This window comes from Ascaphus truei, chromosome 9, assembly GCF_040206685.1.
Source record: "Ascaphus truei isolate aAscTru1 chromosome 9, aAscTru1.hap1, whole genome shotgun sequence".
Classification (NCBI taxonomy): domain Eukaryota; kingdom Metazoa; phylum Chordata; class Amphibia; order Anura; family Ascaphidae; genus Ascaphus; species Ascaphus truei.
In genome coordinates, this window is record NC_134491.1 from 1,118,927 (window position 1) to 1,145,427 (window position 26,501).

Below are 26,501 nucleotides of genomic sequence, written 5' to 3' on the forward strand. Positions count from 1 at the left end.
ACGTTTCTGGATGTATTTTTGCTTTCACTAATACACTTTGATTTTCAACATTGAGTGCTGTCTCTTGTTTACCAATCCTTGGAACGGTAACGTATAACTATATATATATATATATATACTTTCTGTATGTGTGGGGGACACCAAACAATATGTATGGGCTTAGTACATCCTTAGCTAGCTGCACTCCAATAATTAGAGTGCTAGCTTGCTCCTTGTGTCTGAAATACAATTGGCCCAATTCGCATACATTGCTATTACTGCAGCTATGGACTGCAACATGGGGACAAGAAAGAGGGTGTAGGGGAAAACATATCAGTGTGATGCACATACATTTAACCCCTTCACTCCCAATGCGATTTAGGGTTAATCAGCCGGGTATAATGCCTTTATTAATTGCCTGATTAACCCTTTCACCACCACAGTTACTCTTCCCTCCTCACTCAATAACTCCTCCCTGCCATAGAGATCCGCAGAGCATCTCACCCTCTGACTTACCCACCCTCCATGGAAGCTCAGTGTACATTTTTGCAGTGCGTTGCATCACGAGGGGTTAGTGCTGAATGGCAGCGTCAGTGCTGTCAGCTGTCTTCCCTCTCTCTGCAGTGCTGCAGTGGCGTGTCTTGGAGCTCTGTACCAGAAGCTGGGCCGTCTCTTAGGAAGCACGTTCAGTGACACTGTGACCAACCTGCTGAAAGTCCTGAGGAGCGCCGAGGTGAAGTGATGCAGATCTCCACCTCTCTGACATGGCCCTGTGTGTGCAGGGAACTGACCATGATAATTGCCTGTGTGAAGCTGACGTTGCTATAGTTAAGACACGCACGGCTGTGAGCAGTGGCGCGGCAGATTAAAGGAAATGCAAGAAATTTGTATTTTCGCGTTGTTGCCACGCCACGTGACGCCGTGAGTCAATCACAGTGCGGCCAAACGCTGTGATATCAGAGCCACGCATGTCAGCGCTTGCCCTTTAGACCAACGCGCGCGCCACGTGCACGAGCAACGCTGTCCACTAGCACGTACTGTATTACAAGCCTTAGCCTAGCACGTCTAAGCAAAGGGGATTGCTCTGCCACATTGCAATTCTTTGCAGGCCCCTCTGGCAGATAAATTGACTTGCTGTTCACAAACTCTGGACAACTGACGTCATCTCACGGTGCCTCAGCCACCAAACATTAGATTGTCAGCTCTGCAGGACACAGAATCCTTGCACCTGCACTATTCTGTATCTTATTATTGAACATTGCAAGCATGGCCCCCATGTAAAAGTATTTAATATAATTTAACCATCCTCAGCAATGCATTTTACTTTCCCCAGCAATGCGTAGTAAATGTGACAGATAAAGGGATCTATGCTTGCATGCTTCTGTTTGCTAAGAAAAACGGAGCTTTAAACCCTTTGCTGCCATTGAAACAGCGAAGGCTTGAAGCTGCCCCCTGTCCCAGCTCCTCTGCCTCCTGCAGCACTGACAGCGGCAGTGTTCTTTGCTTCCACACAGTCTCAGGGACGCTCTGAGATCATGCTGAGCCTGGAGAGGATCGTGACAGGGCTGGGAACCTCGGCCGCCCCTTGTCATCGGGACATTTACAAAGCGGCGCGCTCGTGCCTGACCGACCGTTCCATGTCTGTGCGCTGCGCCACGGCACAGGTACCGTCTTGTAACACGGGGTGGTGTAAAGGGTTAATGGTATCTTAAGCTGAGTGCAGGATTCTGGTTGCCTGATCTCCCCTCTCTTCTCCCCCCCCCCCCTCCGCCCATGCAGTGTCTCCTGGCCCTGCAGAACGAGGCGTCTTTCATGTGGGGCTCCGATCTCGAGAGCCTTGTCTCCCTCTGCTTCAAGGCCTTTGAGGGTAGCAGCTACGACGTTCGCCTGGGGGTCTCCAGGCTGCTTGGGAAGGTACTGGCGAGAGCCGTACAAGGAAACGGTGAGTGGGAACACAGGAGTGGCCATGGGGTGGGAATCTGACACTGGCATCATAGGGTTAAGGGTAGGATACACTCTTTATATCCCTTTCACTGCCAGTATGGAATGCAACACGTTAATTTATAATGCCCAAGAGGTGTCAAGCCATACCGAATGTCTGTAATAATAATTCATCATGGCATTGCCTAATTAACTCTACTTTTTGGGTTTGGAATGTCTGACACAGGACAAGCTGCAGTGCACTGAGCTTACTCACTAACCCTTCTGTGTTAAAGTAATCCAGACTTGCAGAGCCATCATTATTTGTGTTGTCCCATGCCTGTACTACCTGCCCTATGAGTGGTGTTGGTGGGGCTGATGTAATGTTTTGTGGGTCTCCATCCTGTGGGAAGAATGCAGGTTGGACGTTGCCGATGCACAGTAATGTCTCCTCTATTCCCTCGAACAGCTCCCCCAAGGCACAGTGGCCGCAGACTCTCACTGCAAGAGGCGCTCAGCCTGCTGTCCACGGGATTCCTGCGTGGGAACTCGGGCTTCCTGCGGGGGGGTGGAGACATGCTGGGCGGGGCTAGTGCCACCACTCGCCATGTACGGCTGGGAGCCACACAGGTGGGTACTTCTGTGTGTGCAACAGGTACAGCATTGGCAGTGCCAGCCTCCTCCAAACACAGACACACAGTGCCTACCTACCTTCTACATGTGTACACTATAGGATACAGCACAGATGGCAGCAGTGCCAGCCTACACCACACACTAAGTACCTACACTACAGCATTGGTAGTGCAGCCTCCTACACACACACACACATCCTACCTTTTACATGTGGACACTATAGGGATACATTGCCAGGCTACACCACACATATTTACACTTTGGGACAGGTTAAGCCGTGGGCAGCCCCAGTAGCTGCATTTCAAACAGCTGATGGCTTTCCTTGTAAGGGGTTATCTGTACATTTATCTACATGTAAAGAGGCAGCAGCAGTGCACTACACTACATGCAAATTCACATGACACTGCTAAGCCAGTTACACAAAAGGTACAGGCATATCAGATGTGTTAGAGCAGTAATGACTTGGAGTGAGATAGCTGTGTGCCTGCATTGTTATGCACTGCTTGGTATATAGTTACGTGTCTTTTGCATGTCCCCACCAGGCATACGCCGTGTTTGTCAGCACGATGGGGGGTCAGTGGCTTGCCAGGAATGTTCCTGCTCTTCTGTCACACATCCTTGACCTGACCTCTCACCCAAAGTCGACTCAGAACCCCGCAGAGGCTGCCTGCACCCGCCGCTGCACCTCCTACATCCTCCGGGCCACACTGGGGGAACTCCTGGGTGAGAAGGCACAGCTGGCAGCCGCCCGAGAGATATGTGAGGTCATCAGGAAGCTCATGAAGACCGTGGGTATGGGACTTCTTCAGCTCTGATCGCTTCCCCCTCGTTTCTCTTTCTTTCCCCTCTCCCTCTATCTTTGTTCCCTCTTGCTCTTTAATTTCCTTTGCTGATGTCTCTCTCTCTCTGTCTCTCTTATCTTTCTCACTCTTCTCATCTTTCTCACTATCTCTGTTTAAATCCCTCACTGTTTCTCTCATCCTCTCCTTATTCCTTCTTTCTTCCAGTCCATACTCTAAGCCCTCCCTCCCGCCCGCTGCATGTTTATCCCTCACTTTTTGCTCTGCCATTAGATTCTGTGCTGAGTGACAGTAATGTGGAGACCCGACTCTGCACCACTAATGTCTCTGCCAGTCAGCACGTCTTGGTGTGCGCCCTGCAGGAGCTCGGCGACCTTGTGCTGGGACTGGGCACCACAGCAGCTCCTTTACTGCGGGACTCCAGCGCCGGTAACTTGTGCTACCTGGGTCAGCCTGCATGGGACAGAAAACTGTGCCATCTCTCTGGTTCTGCAGTGAATGAGCACAGTCTGCGCTGTCTCTCTTCGGTCACTCCTTTTGCCTTCTCTTACAGGCGTACTGGACACGGTTATTTCTGTGGCTCTTCACCCCAGTTTGAGTGCCCGCCTGACTGCTGCCTGGTGCCTGCGCTGTGTGGTTGTGTCGCTGCCGTCCCTCGCTGCCCCCCTCCTTGATCGCTGTGCTGAGCGTTTGCCGGCCCTGAAATCCTCCCCCGAAGCAGTGAGTGGGTACAGCCTGGCAGTGGTAGGGCTGCTGGGGTCCATCAGACTGTGCCCACTGGGTGTGCCACAGGACAAAGGCAAGGTAAGGGGCTATAAATGTAGTGATGCACTACAGGAATCGCATACTGCCAATGATACTAATGGGATAATTAAACTAAATTGGATTCGTTATCATACTCTACAACAAGAATGTGGTTCACAGAATTTATTTATTCTAAAACGCTTCATGTTTATGCTTCAGATACATTCATGCAGCCACCTCCTGGGGTGGAATCCTGGACATTTCTGGTGCTTTGCGCTCTAAGGGGAGACAGGAGATTGTCAATAAACAAAATAATTAGACAATTGGCTGTTTTGTACACAAAAGACACTAGATGGCGCTCAACACTTATAAACAAACATGCAGTGATTAAAGTGATACTATAATAATATACAACATAAAGTGCAATGAGTGTTATAGGAAAAAACTCAAACCCTGAATGGACTGTTTCAATTGTCCACAAGAAAGCACAATATAGAGGAAATCAGGGGAGCATCATTACCTATAGGAAAAAATAAATACAACCATAGTGCAAAACGTAATAACAAAATACACTAAAATGGCAGATCTCTCTCGAGAAAAAAAGACGCTAGATGGTAACACTGTAACCACAGGCTAGCGGCAAGGAGCAGGAGGAAAGTGCGTCCAGGACAGAGACACAGAGTCAAAAGATAAAATGCCAAACTTTATCCGACAATGATAAAATTGGAGGCTTACGAGATATCAGATGTTTAACAGCATTGGTGTATGGTAAAGTTGTTCGCCGAGTCGCGTTCTCGGAATCCCCGTACACTGCTGCCGCATCCACCGATCTCCGACCTCCGACCTGCTGGAGCCGATACGTCACATCCGGTTCTTTCAAATCGTATGGAAGACGCCACCGGAGCTTCACAGCAGTCTCTCCCTCTGGATCTAACACTGGGGGGTTACGCTCTATGCATTTCGCCGTGCGTGATGACGGCTTCGTCAGGAGTCCTGTACGGGGATTCCGAGAACGCGACTCGGCGAACAACTTTACCATACACCAATGCTGTTAAACATCTGATATCTCGTAAGCCTCCAATTTTATCATTGTCGGATAAAGTTTGGCATTTTATCTTTTGACTCTGTGTCTCTGTCCTGGACGCACTTTCCTCCTGCTCCTTGCCGCTAGCCTGTGGTTACAGTGTTACCATCTAGCGTCTTTTTTTCTCTTGAGAGAGATCTGCCATTTTAGTGTATTTTGTTATTACGTTTTGCACTATGGTTGTATTTATTTTTTCCTATAGGGAATGATGCTCCCCTGATTTCCTCTATAATTGGCTGTTTTGTGAAAGATCTCAAAGTTCAACTGGCTGTATTCTTCCAACCCGTTAACCAGTATACCTTGTACCATCTCTCCCCCTGGGCTCATGGTAGACAAACTCTATGGGCAAGGGCATAGCCCTGCGACCTGCCACAGGTGTGCTGCACTTGCTGTAACCGCCCCTCTTTTTCTGCAGGTTATTATGAGCCTGGCGGAGGACTTGCTCTGCTCTGCCGCCCAGAACGGCCGCCTTTCCATGCACCGGACACAGGCTGGCTGGCTCCTGGTAGCCGCCGTCATGACTTTAGGTAAGGACGGGTTTGTATGATAACAATATTGTTTGTTCTTCTATAGCACTGAGCGTGTAGGCAGCTCTGCAGGTAACATGAGGCAGACACCTGTCGGTGCCTGAGATAAAGTGACTTGCACAGGGCCACGAGGGGAGGTCACACTGGGATTCGAACTAGGTTCACCCACTTCAAAGGCAGTGATGTGACCACAGAGCAGCTACTTCAGGTTTGATGACGCAACTGTAGCATTCTGTAAAGAACATAACATTTGAAATGCCCTGTAGCAGTGAGTGTTTGTTGACTGGCTAGATAGAGTTGCATAAAATATAGAGCGCACCTCAGCACAGTCGCAGGATGTCATAGTTACATAGTTATATAGTTACATAGTTACATAGTTATATAGTTACATAGTTACATAGTCCAAGTGGTAATCCGCCTGGTTTCCCGTGCAATACCGCCAGTTGATCACCATAGAGAATCTGGAGTAAAGAGATACATGCGGCAAGCAATCTTACCACAACTCTGAAGGATCCGTATGTTATTGGACGTCCGTGCAGGGACACAGGATACAAAACACAACGTTTCGGGGTGGCCACGCCCACCCTGCGGCAGGTGTTACACCTACATACAGTTGTATACCGTCTGAAGTCTCTGCCGTACGAGACCTGAGAGAGAGGAAATGATCACTAAATAACTCGATGTTTTAAAAATGGACCCGGCTATTGGCTTCTATTAGAAGGGCAGATACAAGCAGTGGGTGCGACTCTGGGACACGTCTGTGTGTGTTCTGCGTGTGCTGGGGAGGTTAGTGCATGCCTGAGTCCCTGATAGTTGGTGTTGGTGAGGTTAGTAATGCTGATCTCCCCCCTCTTACCCCTTTCTCCTCCCCCGTCTCCAGGCCCAGCCGTGGTTCAGCCCCACCTGGGCCGGCTGCTCCTCCTCTGGCGCAGCGTCTTTCCGCTGACGTCTAAGGACCTGGACACAGAGCGGAGTCGGGGGGACACTTTCACCTGGCAGGTGACCCTGGAGGGACGAGCGGGGGCTCTGCGTGGTAAGTGTGATTGGAATCTGCAGAGCATGGCGCCATATCACACCTTTTATCTCTTCACTGCTCCAGGTCGCCGCGCCATACAATTGCCTAGTCATTTCACTACTTAAAAGCCACAAAGCATTGCATCAAATACTTAATCCCTACAATGACAGACTGCAGAGCATTGCACCTTTTTCTGACTCCATGTGTCTCTCCATAGCTATGCAGAGCTTCATTTCACACTGCGGGGAGCTCCTGACGGACGAGGTTCTGTGCAGGCTCCTGCCTCCGCTCCCTTGCGCTGTGGCTCTGCTCACACAGTAAGTATTCCTGAGATCCCAGGTCAGGGACGTCCCTTCAGCCCTCTGTCTGAGACTCCCTGCCGCACCCTCTGCGCTGAGCTCCTCCCTTACCTCTTACATACACAATACATGTAGAATATGTGTGTCCTTGTGTGCACTTGCACTATGTACCACAGGGTTTAGTTACTGATGTACCCTAGAAGGTATTGATCAGTATTGTCCATTAAATTGATTTGCTATTAGTGCATCGTGGTTCATGCACGTTAGTGAATGTATATCACACACAATAGCACAAATATATGCCACTAGAGGGCACAATGGAGCTGATACATGTGTATCTTGGCAGCAGCTCCACATAGCAGTTAATCCTGGCTATCTCCTTTCCCTACCCACCCTATGTCCGCTTGGTGCGCGCTTGGAGTGAAATTTAGAACAAATGACATAAAGGTCAGATCATTTATAAATAACTGACCTGCAGTCATACTGTACATGACGAGCAATACTGATCTTACTGCTCCTCCCACAAATTCCAAGATTGCTGCACCCCTCCTCATCCTCTCACCTACCTCATCCTCTCTCCCCTTATCCTCTCATCCCTCCCCTCCTCCTCACCCCTCCCCTCCTCCTCACCCCCTCCCCTCCTTCTCACCCCCTCCCCTCCTCTCACTCCCTCCCCTCCTCCTCTATTACCCCCTTCTCTCTCACCCCTCCCTTCATCCTCTCTCACCCCCCTTCCTTGTCATTCACACCCCCCTTGGACAGCCAGACACACACACGCAAATACACACACACATACAACAGAACAAATGCACACACACAGGACAGAGGCAGAGACAGGACACAGACAGGATACAATCAGGACAGAGTCAGGAGACACAGGACACAGGCAGGCAGGACACAGGCAGGCAGGACACAGGCAGGCAGGACACAGGCCGGCAGGACACAGGCCGGCAGGACACAGACAGGATACAATCAGGACAGAGTCAATAGACACAGGACACAGGCCGGCAGGACACAGGCCGGCAGGACACAGGCCGGCAGGACACAGGCCGGCAGGACACAGGCCGGCAGGACACAGGCCGGCAGGACACAGGCCGGCAGGACACAGGCCGGCACCTCTGCTGCATGCTTTTCCTCTGCTCTTTGGCCCCACCCCTGCCACCTCCTTCTGATTTGATGCTGCTGTGTAATGCAGCCAATCAGGATGGATCAAGCTACCCAGTCCCCTAGAAGCAGCCCTGCTCTCTCCCTTCTCGCAGCGGTTCGGCGAACATGGGAAATTCTAGGTACATGTCCGCGCGAACCGGCTGAATCCCACCACTGGCTATAGGTGTCCTCCATGGATGTGGCCCAAATCTTTTTACCGTCATACCGATTTTCAGCTCTGTTTTAACATGCGTGGACGGGAGAGTAGTTGGTTTACCTTGCCTAGTAAAGGCAGGAACCTTCCCTCTATCACCTGATATGTTTGTTTCCAGGCTCCCGTCCCTGCAGAAGGCGTACGGCGCCCCCCTAAAGGCCGGCTCGGTGCTGTACAGACAGCGACTTTACGAGCTGTTGGTTTTACTCCCTCCGAAGTCTTATGAAGGTATTGCACATTCAGCTCGTCTCTCCTTGTATGTGTGTCTATTTATATAGTGCAGGTGAGGCCAACTCCAGTCCCCAAAGAACCCCAACAGGTCAGGTTTTCAGGATAACCCTGGTTCAGCACAGGTGACTCCGTCTTCGACTGCACCAGCGGTGGTGAAGCAGGGATATTCTGAAAACCTGACCTGTTGGTGGCTCTTGAGGACTAGAGTTGGCTACCCCTATTATAGTGCCATCCATGTACATAGTGAGTCATGGCAGTACTACACGTGACATGGTAATATAACATAATATGAATAAGCGCTTCAGACATAAAAGTAACATTAGGAAAAGGAGTCCCTGCCCCGAAGAGCTTACAATCTAAGTGGTAAGTAGGAAGAACGTACAGACAGTAGAAGGGTGTTCTGTTAAGTGCGTCTGCAAGGGGTCATGGTCAGTGCATATGAGTTGTGTAGTATCAGCCACGGAGCTACCCATATGCTTCATTTTAAAGAGATGTATTTTAAGGCCACGCCCATGCTGATCGCGAGCGAGCTGCGCGATCATATCAGTGTAAATGCATTTGAGCGTTCATACTGCGCGCACGGTCACATAATCACGGGGAAGAGCGATGTGTGCGGAAACAAACTTTTTGTCTTTGCCGCGCGATGGACGGGTCACGTGAGCGGTTCGCCCAATGAGGGCGAACCAGCTCCGTGACGTCACAGCCATGTTAGAAATACTTTGACGATGTAATACTCAGGAATTAGGTTTGCTGTTAAAATCAGCGGCCATTATTTCTTCAATCAGCTCAGCGATTTAGCAAGGACACAACATACAGAATACACTAGTCAAGGTAGCAAGTATCTAAGAAAGCAGTGGCTTAAGCCTGCGACAACTACTTTTTATACCCTTAGATCAAAGAGATATAAATCACTGTCTCAGCTAACTCGCTTTTGACAACTAAATGACGTACTTGTTTTTCTGTTATTGTCATGAAGTACCTTATTTTAAGAACAATAGGAACTTACAACAACAAGTCTTATCACTAAAATGTGCATACAGCAACAAGTCTTATCACTAAAATGTGCGTCATGCTACTTGGTTTCATGTTGTCCCTGATACCAATAACATTGTATACTATTACTTTCAAACTGCCCACAAGATTCCTTATGAGAAAAACTATTTAAAACATCTTAACCTATTGAGTGCTGAATATATATATTGATTGCTATCCTAGATAATATATTGGTATATGATAATAGATAGGTATATGATAATATATAGGTATATGATAATATATATCAGGCCCCGCCCCCCCGAAAAGCTCCAAATCGCACGTAGCTACAGGACAGGAATCACCCCTACTGCATGAGAGCGTCACGGCGCTCCGGCAGCATGGACGAGGCCTAAGGCCTTAAAGGTGGAGAAAGAAGGTGCTAGTCGGATATTGAGGGGAAGATCATTCCAGGGGTGTGAGGCAGTGAGTGAGGTTTAAGGCGGGAGAGGGCTTTGGATACAAAAGGGGGTAGACAGAAGACATCCTTCAGCAGAATGCAAGAGTCGGACAGGTGTATAGCGAGGAATTAAAGCTGAGATGTGAGGAGGGTATAGTGAGAGATTAGGGTGAGATGTAAGGAGGGGCAGAGGAGGGTATTGTGCGATATTAGGGTGAGATGTAAGGAGGGGCAGAGGAGGGTATTGTGCGATATTAGGGTGAGATGTAAGGAGGGGCAGAGGAGGGTATTGTGCGATATTAGGGTGAGATGTAAGGAGGGGCAGAGGAGGGTATTGTGCGATATTAGGGTGAGATGTAAGGAGGGGCAGAGGAGGGTATTGTGCGACATTAGGGTGAGATGTAAGGAGGGGCAGACGAGGGTATTGTGCGATATTAGGGTGAGATGTAAGGAGGGGCAGAGGAGGGTATTGTGCGATATTAGGGTGAGATGTAAGGAGGGGCAGAGGAGAGAAATTTTGTGAATAATACAGGATTTGATAGGAAGCCAGGAGAGGGATTTCAGCAGGAGAGACGCTGAGACAGATTTAGGAGAGAGTAAAGTGATTATGACTAACTTATGAGGAGCTAGCTAAATTACCTAAATTAGATTTATTTACATTAGAAAAGAGGCGTCTAAGAGGGGATATGATAACTATATACAAATATATTCGGAGACAATACAAGGAGCTTTCAAATGAACTATTCATCCCACGGGCAGTACAAAGGACTCGGGGCCATCCCTTAAGGTTGGAGGAAAGGAGATTTCACCAGCAACAAAGGAAAGGGTTCTTTACAGTAAGGGCAATTAAAATGTGGAATTCATTACCCATGGAGACTGTGATGGCAGATACAATAGATTTGTTCAAAAAAAGGTTGGACATCTTTTTAGATGGGAAAGGTATACAGGGATATACCAAATAAGTATACATGGGAAGGATGTTGATCCAGGGATTAATCTGATTGCCAATTCTTGGACTCAGAAAGGAATTTATTTTTCCCCTTATGAGATATCATTGGATGATATGTCACTGGGGTTTTTTGTTTGCCTTCCTCTGGATCAATAAGGATGTATAGATATCGGATAAAGTATCTGTCGCCTAAATTTAGCATAGTTTGAACTTGATGGACGCCTGTCTTTTTTCAACCTCATCTACTATGTAACTACAGTATATATAACTGTGATTCTAGCAGCAGCGTTTAGAATAAATTGTAGCGGAGACAGGTGAGAGGCAGGAAGGCCGGACATTAGACAATTAAAATAGTCGAAACGGGAGAGAATGAGGTCCTGCATTAGGACGACAGAGGAAAGGGCCTATCTTTGCAATGTTACGGAGGAAGAAACTGGAATGTGAGGGAAGAGTCAAATGTGACCCCTAGGCAGCGTGATACTGTATGTTGATAGTACTGCCAACATTAATGTAGAAGGAGCAGTAGGGCCAGGCTTCAGAGGAAGTGTGAGGAGCTTCGTCTTGGTCATGTTAAGTTTGAGTCGGTGGAGGACCATCCAGGACGATATAAAAGAGAGAGGCATTCAGAGACTTTGGTCTGTACAGCAGGTGTAAGGTCAGGGGTTGAAAGGTATATTTGTGTGTCATCAGCATAAAGGTGATATTTGAACCCCAGAGATGAGAGAATTGGTCCCAGGACAGAGCCCTGGGGTACCCCCACATAGAGATATAGAGAAGGAGGAGATGTTAGCAAACGAGCCACTGAAAGTACAATGGGAGAGGTAAGAGGAGATCCAGGATAGAGCTTTGTTACAGATACCAAGAGTATGGAGAATGTGAAGGAGAAGAGGGTGGTCCACAGTATCAAAGGCTGCAGAGAGGTCGAGTAATATAAGCAGTGTGTAATGACCTTTGTGCTTGGCAGCATAGAGGTCATTAGTTATTTTGGTTTTGTCTGTTTCAGTGGAGTGAGCTGTGCGGCAGCCAGACAGATTGTAGGGGATCTAGGAGAGAATAGGATGTGAGAGAATACAAGACGTTCAAGGAGTTTAGAGGCAAAAGCAGGAGGGAGGCAGGGTGATCATTAGAGACCAGTAAGGGTCAAGCTTGCTGTTTTTGAGTAATGGTATAACTGTTGTGTGCATGAAGGAAGAGGGAAAGGTTGCAGAGCTGTGGGAGGAGTTGAAAATATGTCTGAAGATTAGAGGAGTAAGAAATTTGTGAAGATAGGAACAAATGGGGTCAAGAGGGCAAGTGGTATAAACCTCTTTCAAAACCAAATGGCTCTAAACTCGCACAGCCACTTGGGATGGAATAGTGGTCAGGCATATTAACATAATAGGGGGTTATTGTATTTATATCGAACGTGTAGATTACTAAGGTTGACTGTTAATTCAGAGGTTCTCATATCACTGCTGAGGGGCGTTACGGGTTCAGAGGCAGCGTATACACCATAATCGTCCATTTACCAGGGGCGTAGCTATATCCCGGGCAAAGCCTGGGGGCCTGCGCTCTTGGGGGGGGGGGGAGGGCGGTGTCCTCCCACCACTGTCAGCAGCCGATCTCTCTCTTCAGACTGGCAGGGGGAGATGGTATGCGGCGGCCCCCCTGCGTTAAACCGAAGATAAGCCTGCAGAGAAATTAGCAGCTGTTACACATACAGGGGAGGAGCGCGCTCTAGTAGCAGACACCGGAAGTAAAAAAGACTTCCGGGTCAGACCTATATATATATATATATATATATATATATATATATATCAGTCAAAGTAATCTGCAGCACTCTCTGGGAGCTAGATAAAGGACCGGGAGGTCCAAAACATCGCCCCCCCCCACCCCCCCCCCCCCCCATTCTTGTACTGACGCCTTATGCTTGCTTGATGCATTAAATCTGATTTTATATTTACACATTTACCAGAGAGTGCTGCAGATTTCTTTGACTGTTGTGCTATCTATTTTGCTGCTGGATGGTGGTCCCGGCTGCACTGCAGGCACCCTGATCTCAAGAGAAGTCATTTATTCTTCCCTTTAGATTTATTTGAGTGCCCTGAACATCTTGTATTTTGTATGTATACATACATAGGTGAACTGGGGCTCAAAAAAGTCATCAAACAAAGAAGAGACTAATGAGGTCTCCCCTCTATGTACAAAAACAAACAAACAAATGTTTTATATATATATATATACACATACACACACATACACACACATACACACACACACTCACTGATCAAGTCCATAGTTTGTATATCCTGTATTTCAAATATGGGAGGGTGTCAGCCTGGGGGTGTCCAGTATTGGAAAATGAAGATAAGATGGCGCCTACCTGGCCTCACTCTTAATCAGAGCCAGCAACATCCAGGAATCATGATGAATGACGCCCAATATTCTTACCCTAACACAAACTCCCCAATACTGACTGCACCGAGTAACTCACTGTTGCTGCATGTGATGTAACTCTTTATCCTCCGGGCAGGATCGGGGTCCTCGGGTGGGCTAGGACCAGAAGGGACCTTGAGAAAGCGCAGACTGCGCGAAACATGTCGGTCTTATTGCTGTGGATCCAATAAACTTCTTTTTTATTTCTGAAGTCACCCTCTTGCTCATCATTTACTGGTGGTGCATCGCAGGTTTTTTCATTAGACAGACAGACAAATAGCCTTCTTGGGTATGAGATGACGTTTCTGACACACTGATATTTAGAGAGGGGGGAGGTTATTGAGATTTCTCACCTTTCTGACGTTGAGCAGGAATCTGTTTGACCCGCTCCTGTCTTTCAGAAGGAAGTTTCTGTGCTGTGCTGAAGGAACTGGTTGCTGATCTAACCTCCCCTGATTACCCCCCTGGGGGGGGCGCATACCTACTGCCGTCACTTTGTCACCCAGATGACCTGGTGCTTCTGGGACCCTCGCTGCAGGAGAGCGATCAGCGGGCTATGGAGGAGCAGGTAAGGGCTGAGATGGGCTTGTTATGGGGGGATTCCTCACCCTGGTATTAGAGGGTGGCACTTATCAGTGTAAGGTTTAATAATGGTTAAATCAGACAGTGGGTGTTCGAAACAAGACCACGAATAAGGGCCACAGTTACTAGGTAAAATAAAGGCGCTGCTCCTGACGCAAAGTGGAGAATCAAAAAAAGAAAACCTAGCCCAAGAGATGTAGGAGTTGTACCCCTAAAACATAGCGAGCAGGATTTAGGGAGGAGACGGATCTCATGTGCATTTTTTTTCTCTTTAATTCCTCTGTGTTGCTCAGCTCCTCCTGAGCAGCGGGGTGCCCGTGGGCAGCTTGGAATATGACCCTCACGCCATCTACCAGACGGCCTCCGAAGGGAAGTTGGTGTCTGCCCCTCTGCCAACGGCCTTCACGGTTATCCAGGCTGCGGCCGCGTTGTTCGGCGTCCTGTTATCACACATGCCAGAGTCACAGAGGTGAGGCCGGGCCAGGCTGATCTCTTCTGTGTAACACTGCGGTGGGAGGGACTCGCTGGCTGTAGATCCCTGTGTCATTGCTCCGGCTATGTCTGTGTCACCCACATGGGGACAGACTGAATGATCCATTGACTGGAATGACATTCAGTAACCATTGCAGGATTAACCCTTTCCTGTCTCTGGTTTTCAGAGCTCAGATCTTGGAGCAGTTGGTGGACTCCATCAAGCAGACAAAGGGCTCCCGACAGCAGGGCCTGCAGCTCACTGCCCTGTCTGCACTCTGCAGCTTTCTCAAGGTGAGACATGGTCAGCTGATCACGTAAGTGACGATGTAATACTGGGCTGTTTTCCGGTCGCATGCTTGTGTAGTATTGGTCTGAGTGATGCTCAGGAGTTTAAAGAGCGGTAAAGGAGTTTAGAAGAAAGGGTCTGAATAAAGAATGGAGAAGGGTGGATATCATGCACTAACGATGGATGTCCGTCCTCGCTAAAAGCGTAGTGGATTAACAGAAAAGCCTGCCAGCCGACAAAGGTCGAAGGGAGGAGCGAAACGTTGATCCTACATTAAACCTTCACATGTTTTTCAAGACCTCTGGAGTGCGGACTGTTGCTATTTTATCTGATATAATAGAGAGTAATAATTACAAACTGTCTACGACAAAAGGAAACCGATATAAAGCATGAACCCCAAAGATCCTGACGTGGACCGAGTAATGGTCATCTGCTGGGATCCATCCTGTCTGTGATGGTCACTCACTAGCCAGTAACCCCTGCCATTTCCTCAGCACCTGGCGGCCGGTCGGAGTGTATTGGGGCCAGAGGAAGCTCGCCGGCCAGCTCTCGCGCTGATACTGGGGGCACTGGAGAGCAGCAGTCCATGGCTTCGCTGTGCGGCCGTGGAGTCCATGGCCAGACTGGCCCACGTGGTGTCCGACCCTGTATATACTGCCGGGCTTGCACAAGCCAGCTTTGACAAGTAAGTAGGTGACCCTCCCTCGCCTGCATAACAATACACAGGCTCTCTATATGCTTAACCTCTTGTCGATCCACTGCTGGATGAAGCCTCTCATCTCCACGTTGCTCCAACAAATGATATATATTGTATATTATATATATAATATGATATATAATTATTATTATTATTTTTTTCAAAGACGTACAGGAGAAAAGCGTATTCCAAAGAATCAGAAGCGCTAGAGTCCTTGTCTGAAGCAGGAGGGCGGGAGTCATTGTCTGAAGCAGGAGGGCGGGAGTCATTGTCTGAAGCAGGAGGGCGGGAGTCATTGTCTGAAGCAGGAGGGCGGGAGACTCGGGGGAAGTGTGAGGAAGTACTTTTTCACAGAAAAGGGTGTTAGCTGCATGGAATAGCCTCCCAGCAGAGGTGGTAGTGGCTAATACCGTAAGGGCATTGAAACATGCTAGATAGACATAAGGGGATATCCCATGCTTGGGATAGACCTAAGTAGTGATGGACCGGATCCAAAAAATCACTGGGTAGTTGGTACCGGATTCCCGGGGGGAAAGAGATAAATTACCCGGCCGGGTAGGTTTGAAGTAGGCCACCCTCCTGCTCCGCTCACATGGTCCTCTGCTCCCACCGGCTGCAGGTACTTCTGCTGCCGTTCCCAGGAGGAGGAGTGAGGGAGAAAGTAGGGCGTAAATACCTGGCACCTGGTACCAGCGCACAGGGCCAGTTCCGGGTAGCTTAAATATGGCGAGGTAGACCGGGAACCGGGTAATTTCTGGGTTCCTGGTCCATCATTAGACATAAGGCTAAATCCTAAATACAAAAGAAAGCCCCAAGGATCAAATAGGGTCTGCAGTGTTACAGCAGATTGGAGAATGGGCAGACACGGGTGCAAGTGGCTCTTATCTATGTTCCATGCAGCTGTTTTCTGTGTTGGTTTTTAGATTGCATTTCTCCTCTAGCCTGATGCTCTACAGCAGTTGGGTTACCCTTCATTGCAGTGTTTTCCCCTATCCTATGCGCTTCTTTCCCCTATCCACAGACTGAAGACGGCTAGAGATGTGGTAGCCAGGACCGGTCATTCTCTAGCCCTAGGGACCCTGCACCGATACCTGGGGGGGATCAGCTCCTCCCAGCACCTGTCCTCCTGTGTGGGGGTCCTGCACTCGCTGTCCCAGGACACCACATCCCCGGATGTCCAGGTGAGATCAACCTTATCATGAACGCCAGGTAGGATTGTAACCCCTCGAGTGCCAGAGGTCACTGCACCTTTGGTGTCATTACTCAAATGTTGTTTTATTTGTTTGTATTAAATGTATAATAACCATTGACGGTTAAATATATTCCAATATCATAACCCTTCAGAAGGATCCTGCTTTGCTTTCCAAGCCCGCCCCCTACTGGTGGGATTGAGTCAGGTGGTGAGAGCTGCGGAGGGTGGTCCGTACGTTACTACTGGTGGGATTGAGTCAGGTGGTGAGAGCTGCGTAGGGTGGTCCGTACGTTACTACTGTGGGATTGAGTCAGGTGGTGAGAGCTGCGTAGGGTGGTCCGTACGTTACTACTGGTGGGATTGAGTCAGGTGGTGAGAGCTGCGTAGGGTGGTCCGTACGTTACTACTGGTGGGATTGGGTCAGGTGGTGAGAGCTGCGTAGGGTGGTCCGTACGTTACTACTGGTGGGATTGGGTCAGGTGGTGAGAGCTGCGTAGGGTGGTCCGTACGTTACTACTGTGGGATTGAGTCAGGTGGTGAGCGCTGCGTAGGGTGGTCCGTACGTTACTACTGTGGGATTGGGTCAGGTGGTGAGAGCTGCGTAGGGTGGTCCGTACGTTACTACTGGTGGGATTAAGTCAGGTGGTGAGAGCTGCGTAGGGTGGTCCGTACGTTACTACTGGTGGGATTGGGTCAGGTGGTGAGAGCTGCGTAGGGTGGTCCGTACGTTACTACTGGTGGGATTGAGTCAGGTGGTGAGAGCTGCGTAGGGTGGTCCGTACATTACTACTGTGGGATTGAGTCAGGTGGTGAGAGCTGCGGAGGGTGGTCCGTACGTTACTACTGTGGGATTGAGTCAGGTGGTGAGAGCTGCGTAGGGTGGTCCGTACGTTACTACTGTGGGATTGAGTCAGGTGGTGAGAGCTGCGTAGGGTGGTCCGTACGTTACTACTGTGGGATTGAGTCAGGTGGTGAGAGCTGCGTAGGGTGGTCCGTACGTTACTACTGTGGGATTGAGTCAGGTGGTGAGAGCTGCGTAGGGTGGTCCGTACGTTACTACTGTGGGATTGGGTCAGGTGGTGAGAGCTGCGTAGGGTGGTCCGTACGTTACTACTGGTGGGATTAAGTCAGGTGGTGAGAGCTGCGTAGGGTGGTCCGTACGTTACTACTGTGGGATTGGGTCAGGTGGTGAGAGCTGCGTAGGGTGGTCCGTACGTTACTACTGGTGGGATTGAGTCAGGTCGTGAGAGCTGCGTAGGGTGGTCCGTACGTTACTACTGTGGGATTGATTGTGGAGGTACCCGGGCGCTATCTCTGTATGGCTTATTTGATGTGCGGAAGTAAAAAAGGTGTGGTGTAATACTGCCTGTGAGTAGTTTTCAAGTGGTGTCCTCTTGTGACTCGGAACCCCAACAGGATCTATCCGGGACCCTTGTAGGCAGTGAATACAAAAAGGATGGGGGAGCACAATAGTTGGAAACAGGCAGTGTTGTAGAACTAGTAATTGCTTTTAAAATAAAGTAATTATATCCTGAGCGAGTGTGGTAGCTCAGGTGTCTAATGTCTAATTTGAATGATATACACACATTGGTTCGTATGTATTAGTGAAAGGGTAGAATAAAAGTATATATAACTTACACGGCCTTGTGTAAGCCCAATCACATCAAGGTTTCTTTTGGAATCCCGTGTACTTCTGGTGAGGCTTTTCTTCTTGCGGTGTGGGTTCTTCTTCTTGATGTATAAGCTGCTTGCTTCGTTGGTTCAGAGTGCCGCTCCAGGAGGATTTCCTCTCGTATAAACAGAAAGGAGGATAGGGTTAACACATATACATATATACGTCAATGTGGGGGAGGGGATGGTGTGTTTATGGACCACCATAAAAATATATATAGATTATACTCCGGCACTCACACGGGCTGGTGTGAGTGTACTCTTATCTTGGTATCTTGTTTTACTTATGGGTGTTACCCAATTAGTATCAGGTGATGAGAGAGAGGGGTACAATGGTATATATGGTAAATATAACACAATACTCACACGGGCCAGTGTGAGTACACACTTCTAGCGGTATCTTTGTTCTTCTTTTCCTGATGTGGCTAATGGTGAAGATGGGGTATAAAGCATATAAAAGACACTAGGGTCTGGAGGGTACAAACTAACTTTAATAAAGAAATAAAAACAAAAACAAAAAACAGAAACCAAACGTTTCTTGGGGAAGTAAAAGCAAGGGGGGACAGTATGGTGTATAGTAGTAGGGGGTCTCGCCTTCCGCGTCCGGATGGGGAGCTGCAACTAAACCTCTGTCTCCTCTATGATGTGCTGTTAAAATGTTCCAGGTAAAAGAGCAACGCGTTTCGTCCAAGTACTGGACTTCCTCAGGCTCTGTAGATGGTGAGAGCTGCGTAGGGTGGTCCGTACGTTACTACTGGTGGGATTGGGTCAGGTGGTGAGAGCTGCGTAGGGTGGTCCGTACGTTACTACTGTGGGATTGAGTCAGGTGGTGAGAGCTGCGTAGGGTGGTCCGTACGTTACTACTGGTGGGATTGGGTCAGGTGGTGAGAGCTGCGTAGGGTGGTCAGTACGTTACTACTGTGGGATTGGGTCAGGTGGTGAGAGCTGCGTAGGGTGGTCCGTACGTTACTACTGTGGGATTGGGTCAGGTGGTGAGAGCTGTGTAGGGTGGTCCGTACGTTACTACTGTGGGATTGAGTCAGGTGGTGAGAGCTGCGTAGGGTGGTCCGTACGTTACTACTGGTGGGATTGAGTCAGGTGGTGAGAGCTGCGTAGGGTGGTCCGTACGTTACTACTGGTGGGATTGGGTCAGGTGGTGAGAGCTGCGTGTAGGGTGGTCCGTACGTTACTACTGTGGGATTGGGTCAGGTGGTGAGAGCTGCGGAGGGTGGTCCGTACGTTACTACTGTGGTTTGTTTCCTTGCACAGACCTGGGCGCTGCACTCCCTCTGCATAATTATCGACTCTTGCGGACCCCTGTACCACGTGCACGTGGAACCAACGCTCTCCCTACTCCTCACCGCGCTGCTCTCCACACCACCAGCCCACCATGAGGTGCACCACAGCTTGGGGCGCTGCCTGAACGCCATCATTACCACGTTGGGTCCGGAACTGCAAGGTATTCGGAGCGGGACCTCCTCGTGGTTCTGCAGGAGGCTCCGTGTTGTTGGAGAGATGCTGTTACAATGCTGAGTACTAATACATAGGGCTCTTACCTGATCATATCCCACTCACACTACCCGTTGGCAACCCTTTGCTTAACCCAGTGTCTCCAAACCTTTTAAAACTTGGCTCCCCCTTTTTTGTTTAGTATTTTGGGGTCTCCCGCCCACATGCTGTATTCTGGGACCAAAGGAAAATGACCAAAGGTTTGTCGTCCCCCCCCCCCCCCAAAAACCCCCATGTAATAGAATAAGGATTCCAGAAGAGGAGGTGTATAATACATGTGGTGGTTATTTATATGTTTGTTAGAAGTCTAATTCGATTTAATGGACCAACGTAAGATTTCCTCCTAAGTGTACACGAGGTTTGATGTCTTCTTCACATTCATTGTAGTGTATGCAGTAACACATGGGGGTCACCATGCAGAGCCCCTGTGTCTTAACACAGTGGTGACAAGGAGGGTGCTTTGTCCCTGTCCTGCAGGCAGTGGGGCAGCGGCGCCCGCACTGAGAAGCTCCTGCTTGCTGGGCTGCTCGGTAATGCAGGAGAACCCGGACTGCCTAGTTCAGGCCCAGGCCATCTCCTGCCTGCAGCAGCTGCACATGTTTGCTCCGAGGCATGTCAACCTGTCCAGCCTGGTGCCCACCTTGTGTGTGAGTATCCTGACATAATCCTGTGTGTGTGCGCGTGTGTGTGAGTATCCTGACATCATCCTGTGTGTGTGCGCGTGTGTGTGAGTATCCTGACATAATCGTGTTGTGTGTTCGTGCGTGCAAGTATTCTGACCTCAGCCTGTGTGTGTGCGAGTATCCTGACATCATCCTGTGTGTGTGCGCGTGTGTGCGAGTATCCTGACATCATCCTGTGTGTGTGCGCGAGTATCCTGACATAATCGTGTGTGAGTATGCTGACATCATCCTGTGTGTGTGTGTGTGCGTGTGAGTAACATGACATCGTGCGTGCCCGTGTGAGTATTCTGACATCATCCTGTGTGTGTGTGTGTGTGTGTGTGTGTGTGCGTGTGAGTAACCTGACATCGTGTGTGTCTGTGCGAGTATCCTGACATCATCCTGTGTGTGTGCGCGTCCTGACCTCAGCCTGTGTGTGCGCTCCTCCTGACCACAGCCTGTGTATGCGTGTGCATGTGCGTCTTAACTTGATTGTGTGTAACACACCTTATTGCTAATTCATTGAGAAATAAATGAATGGTTGGTAAAGTGTCTGATGAAATAGCCCTGTTTGGTAAATATAGGCTTCAGTGTGTACAGGGCACGATGTTGCTCCTGTGGGGTTAGTCTCTGACTGCTCCGTCTTTATCCCTCTGTCCTTTTTATCGCCTGCAGGAGATCTTGCTGGATAATTCTATGTTGGTATGTCACCTCTCCTTGCGTCCCTCTCCTCTCCCTGCGTCCCTCTCCCCCTCGTCCCTCCCCTCTCCCTGCGTCCCTCCCTCCCCTCTCCCTGCGTCCCTCCCTCCCCTCTCCCTGCGTCCCTCCCTCCCTCCCCTCTCCCTGCGTCCCTCCCTCCCTCCCCTCTCCCTGCGTCCCTCCCTCCCTCCCCTCTCCCTGCGTCCCTCCCTCCCTCCCTCCCCTCTCCCTGCGTCCCTCCCTCCCTCCCCTCTCCCTGCGTCCCTCCCTCCCTCCCCTCTCCCTGCGTCCCTCCCTCCCCTCTCCCTGCGTCCCTCCCTCCCCTCTCCCTGCATCCCTCCCCTCTCCCTGCGTCCCTCCCTCCCCTCTCCCTCCGTCCCTCCCCTCTCCCTCCGTCCCTCCCTCCCCTCTCCCTCCGTCCCTCTCCCTCCGTCCGTCCCTCCCCTCTCCCTACGTCCCTCCCTCCCCTCTCCCTGCATCCCTCCCTCCCCTCTCCCTGCGTCCCTCCCTCCCCTCTCCCTGCGTCCCTCCTTCCCCTCTCCCTGCGTCCCTCCTTCCCCTCTCCCTGCGTCCCTCCTTCTCCTCCCCCTGCGTCCTTTCCTCCCCCCTTGCATCCCTCCCCTCTGCGTGCGTCCCTCCCCTCTGCGTGCGTTCCTCCCCTCTGCGTGCGTCCCTCCTTCGCCTCTCCTCCCTCCTTCCCCTCTCCCTGCGTCCCTCCTTCCCCTCTCCCTGCGTCCCTCCTTCCCCCTCTCCCTGCGTCCCTCCCTCCCCTCTCCCTGCGTCCCTCCTTCGCCTCTCCCTGCGTCCCTCCTTCCCCCTCTCCCTGCGTCCCTCCTTCCCCCTCTCCCTGCGTCCCTCCTTCCCCCTCTCCCTGCGTCCCTCCTTCCCCCTCTCCCTGCGTCCCTCCTTCCCCCTCTCCCTGCGTCCCTCCCTCCCCTCTCCCTGCGTCCCTCCTTCGCCTCTCCCTGCGTCCCTCCTTCCCCCTCTCCCTGCGTCCCTCCCTCCCCCTGTCCCTGCGTCCCTCCCTCTCCCTGCGTCCCTCCCTCTCCCTGCGTCCCTCCCTCCCTCCCTCTCCCTGCGTCCCTCCCTCCCTCCCTCTGCGTCCCTCCCTCCCCCCTGTCCCTGCGTCCCTCCCTCCCCCCTGTCCCTGCGTCCCTCCCTCCCCCTGTCCCTGCGTCCCTCCCTCCCCCTGTCCCTGCGTCCCTCCCTCCCCCTGCGTCCCTCCCCCTCTCCCTCCCCCTGCGTCCCTCCCCCTGTCCCTGCGTCCCTCCCCCTGTCCCTGCGTCCCTCCCCCTGTCCCTGCGTCCCTCCCTCCCCCTGTCCCTGCGTCCCTCCGTCCCTCCCTCCCCCTGTCCCTGCGTCCCTCCCTCCCCCTGCGTCCCTCCCTCCCCCTGTCCCTGCGTCCCTCCCTCCCCCTGCATCCCTCCCTCCCCCTGTCCCTGTGTCCCTCCCTCCCCCTGTCCCTGCGTCCCTCCCTCCCCCTGCGTCCCTCCCTCCCCCTGTCCCTGCGTCACTCCCCCTCTCCCTGTGTCGCTCCCCCTCTCCCTGCGTCGCTCCCCCTCTCCCTGTCCCTGCGTTGCTCCCCCTCTCCCTGCGTCGCTCCCCCTCTCCCTGTCCCTGCGTCGCTCCCCCTCTCCCTGTCCCTGCGTCTTTCCCCCTCTCCCTGCGTCGCTCCCCCTCTCCCTGCGTCGCTCCCCCTCTCCCTGCGTCGCTCCCCCTCTCCCTGCGTCGCTCCCCCTCTCCCTGCGTCGCTCCCCCTCTCCCTGCGTCGCTCCCCCTCTCCCTGCGTCGCTCCCCCTCTCCCTGTGTCGCTCCCCCTCTCCCTGCGTCGCTCCCCCTCTCCCTGTCCCTGCGTCGCTCCCCCTCTCCCTGCGTTGCTCCCCCTCTCCCTGTGTCGCTCCCCCTCTCCCTGCGTCGCTCCCCCTCTCCCTCTCCCTGCGTCGCTCCCCCTCTCCCTCTCCCTGCGTTGCTCCCCCTCTCCCTGCGTCGCTCCCCCTCTCCGTCCCTGCGTCGCTCCCCCTCTCCCTCTCTCTGCGTCGCTCCCCCTCTCCCTGCGTCGCTCCCCCTCTCCCTCTCCCTGCGTCGCTCCCCCTCTCCCTGCGTCGCTCCCCCTGTCCCTGCGTCGCTCCCCCTCCCCCTGTCCCTGCGTCGCTCCCCCTCCCCCTGTCCCTGCGTCGCTCCCCCTCCCCCTGTCCCTGCGTCGCTCCCCCTCTCCCTCTCCCTGCGTCGCTCCCCCTCTCCCTGTGTCTCTCCCCCTCTCCCTCTCCCTGTGTCGCTCCCCCTCTCCCTGTGTCGCTCCCCCCAATCCCTTGCCTCTCCCGGCGTCCTGTGACAATGAGCATGCTAGGCTGTATATCTGTAGAGACTTCAGGCCGCTTTTGTGCAGACTGTGGGGCACATGAATCACGTGTCGGTACGGAACGGGTTATTTGACTGCAATGGGAGCTCGATAAACCGTACCGGCACTTGATGCATGAGCCCCAATGTATGTTAAAGAAACTCCTAACACACAAACCCTTCCATGTTACAACCAGGGTACCAGTCTTAACCCTTGGACTGCCAGAAGAGGCCAGGCACTGCTTTACCTAACATTGCAGCGCTGGGTCCTTTGGCACCTTTGTTTGGCACGGTTACGATGAGAGCAAAAGATGGAAGTGTGTAGTCATGCTCTATTACATTATACTGCAGCATGTTCATTTGCACAGGGGGGTGGGCGGCTCCTGCATCTGGCATGTAAATCTGTATCATTTTTGGTGTGCACGAGTGCTCCTTTCTCTGCCAGCTGCTTCTCTCTCTCCCGGGTCCCCAGTCAGAGCTCGTGCATATACAGAAATATTTCCCCATTTGTGTTCTCTTTCTGCATGTGGCTGATTTCATTAACTTGACCTTGTAAAAGTGAGTGTGGACAGGAAGACCCCGGGACACACCTTCCCGCCAGCCTTCCAGGTTTCATGTTTATTTCATCATTCTAGCACCGTTACAATGAGTGACACTCACCCTAAATGAGTAGGACTCGCTTAAAATGAATGGGTATCACTATTTATGAATGATTTGTAAAGAGTAGCACTCACTGTTCATGTTGTAGTTCAAAGTTCTTTTCACCGTATTGGTCCTGGAGAGAAGCAGATCCCATTAGGTTGGGAAATTTTTCTGTGGACTAACATTAGAGTGGTTCGTTGATGAATATAACTATGTTGCACAATGCCTATAAGGTTTGGAACATTGTGCACATTATTTCATCTACAAAGAACTGTAGGTTGGCCAAAAGGTACAACAACCTGCAGCAAATCACTATTAATGAGTGAGGCTGCTTTCTGTTTGTGTGGGACTCCCCATTAATGAGTCAGGCCGCTTTGTAACACACCTAATGGATGCTGTAGATGCCATCATATGAAATGTGCTCCCTCCCATGTACGACTTGTGGTTCCCCTGTTTGCAGGTTCACCTGTGCAGCCCTCACCTGCTCCTACGCCGGGCCGTGTCTGCGTGTCTGCGTCAGCTGGCGCAGCGGGAGGCGGCCGAGGTGTCAGAACACGCCATGACCGTGGCCAAAGACCGGCAAGAGGACTTCAAACTTGGTAAATGGTTCTGCGTCACATAGAGGGCCATCCATGGATAATTGCTCCTGGAGCTTTCACTATGAACAGAGTCCAGTTTTCATGTCTCAATAGACAGTTCCGAATCATTAAGAGCACCCTAAAATGAACTGCTATATAGAAGAGGAAAGAGTATAACCAGGCTAGTGTTCATTGAATTCTCACGGTACAAAAGACTATGCTCCACATAGATCTTCACCAGTGCAAATATATCAGTGTGTGTAAGTGTGTGTGTATTCCCCTAATGTAACATCCTCCTGATAGCCTCAATCCTTTTCCTCCTGCCTTACCCACTGCTGCAATGCCATGCTGGCCCCTCTGGCAGCGAAAGAGTTAATATATAACGGCCGTGAACTCTCCCTTTTGGAATATTGGGCAGTTGTCGGCAAATCACAACAGGCAGCCACGTTATTGGTGTGCACAGCCTTTCTCTTGGCATCGGGGTGTTCAGTTCACGCTGGTGCCTCCTCGCCGCCGATGTGAACACGGTAGGAAGTAAAAGTTTTCAGCTGCCGCACTGTTCTAAGAAAGTCTCTTTGCAAGACATTGTTATTAAATAAACTTAATTTATTAGCAGATTTATAACGCACAACGTTTCGGGGATCAACCTTCCTCAGGTATATATTGCACCCGAGGAAGGATGATCCGCGAAAGGTTGTGCGTTATGAATCTGCTAATAAATTCTGTATTTTTAATAACAATGTCTTGCAAAGAGACTTTCTTAGAACAGTGCAGTAGCTGAAAACTTTTACTTCCTACCGTGGCAGACGTGAGACCACGGCCAAACTTCAGAGCCTGCACCCTACACAATAAACTGCATCTACTAATCTTAAGAAGAAAAAACCGGCGTGCGGTAAGATCCGCTTTGACTCTTGCAGATGTGAATATGAGGGAGCTGGGCCTGGAAGGCGTCCTGCTGAGCCTGCTGGACAGGGAGAGTGACCAACAGCTGCTGCAGGACGTGCAGGAGACACTGCTTCACATGCAGAGCTGCACAGGCCTCACCCGCCTCTCCTTCTGGCTGCGGCTGTACAAGGATGTGCTCTCCTCTTCAGCAGGTAGGTTACTGAGGATGTGCTCCCACGTCGTCCGGTTGCAGAGGCCGAGTCAGCAGGGAGCAGCGGTGCAAATCCACACACTGTGCACTAGGTGTAGACCCGGCTGCATCTATAATCACTGGGAAGTACAAGCAAGGCCGAGGGAGTACAATACATAATTAACAAGGGGATAACAATTACAGGGCAAGTTCACATATACATATAATCTCTACAGTTATATATTATATTCCATGGACTCTTTCCAGTGACAGACAGAGGGTGACATTAATGCAGAAGGGACAGGGAGTTTGTTTCGCTCCATTGGTTGGAAATGCAGTCTGTCCCTATAACTGCAATGGGACAGTGTACTGGCAGTGGGGGCCTACGTCACATTGGGTCTGTCCTAACTGCAATGTGACAGTGTGACAGTGTGACAGAGGGGGCCAACGTCACATCGGGTCTGTCCCTCTAACTGCAATGTGACAGTGTGACAGAGGGGGCCTACGTCACAACGGGTCTGTCCTAACTGCAATGTGACAGTGTTCAGGCAGAGGGGGCCTACGTCCCATCGGGTCTGTCCTAACTGCAATGTGACAGTGTTCAGGCAGAGGGGGCCTACGTCCCATCGGGTCTGTCCTTTTGTCTTCAGGGTGTCAATGATATAAGGGATCTTCTATGGTCCATCGAGCCTGTCCCTCCCACCACAAA

At 51.0% G+C, this 26,501-nt stretch overlaps 1 protein-coding gene across 1 annotated transcript in view; it reads left to right on the plus strand.

Annotated features, from left to right (window-relative positions):
- The window catches only part of HEATR5A (HEAT repeat containing 5A), a 61,742-nt gene that overhangs the window by 3,136 nt on the left and 32,105 nt on the right, over positions 1–26,501 (plus strand). Inside the window, 21 exon segments of the mRNA XM_075613191.1 lie at positions 604–712; positions 1,494–1,643; positions 1,759–1,921; positions 2,369–2,529; positions 3,075–3,324; positions 3,606–3,761; positions 3,886–4,136; positions 5,576–5,687; positions 6,568–6,720; positions 6,920–7,019; positions 8,480–8,589; positions 13,793–13,956; positions 14,264–14,439; positions 14,630–14,735; positions 15,225–15,415; positions 16,449–16,608; positions 19,560–19,749; positions 20,277–20,446; positions 21,137–21,163; positions 24,600–24,738; positions 25,635–25,814. Of these exon segments, the coding sequence (XP_075469306.1) occupies positions 604–712; positions 1,494–1,643; positions 1,759–1,921; positions 2,369–2,529; positions 3,075–3,324; positions 3,606–3,761; positions 3,886–4,136; positions 5,576–5,687; positions 6,568–6,720; positions 6,920–7,019; positions 8,480–8,589; positions 13,793–13,956; positions 14,264–14,439; positions 14,630–14,735; positions 15,225–15,415; positions 16,449–16,608; positions 19,560–19,749; positions 20,277–20,446; positions 21,137–21,163; positions 24,600–24,738; positions 25,635–25,814 (3,218 nt within the window).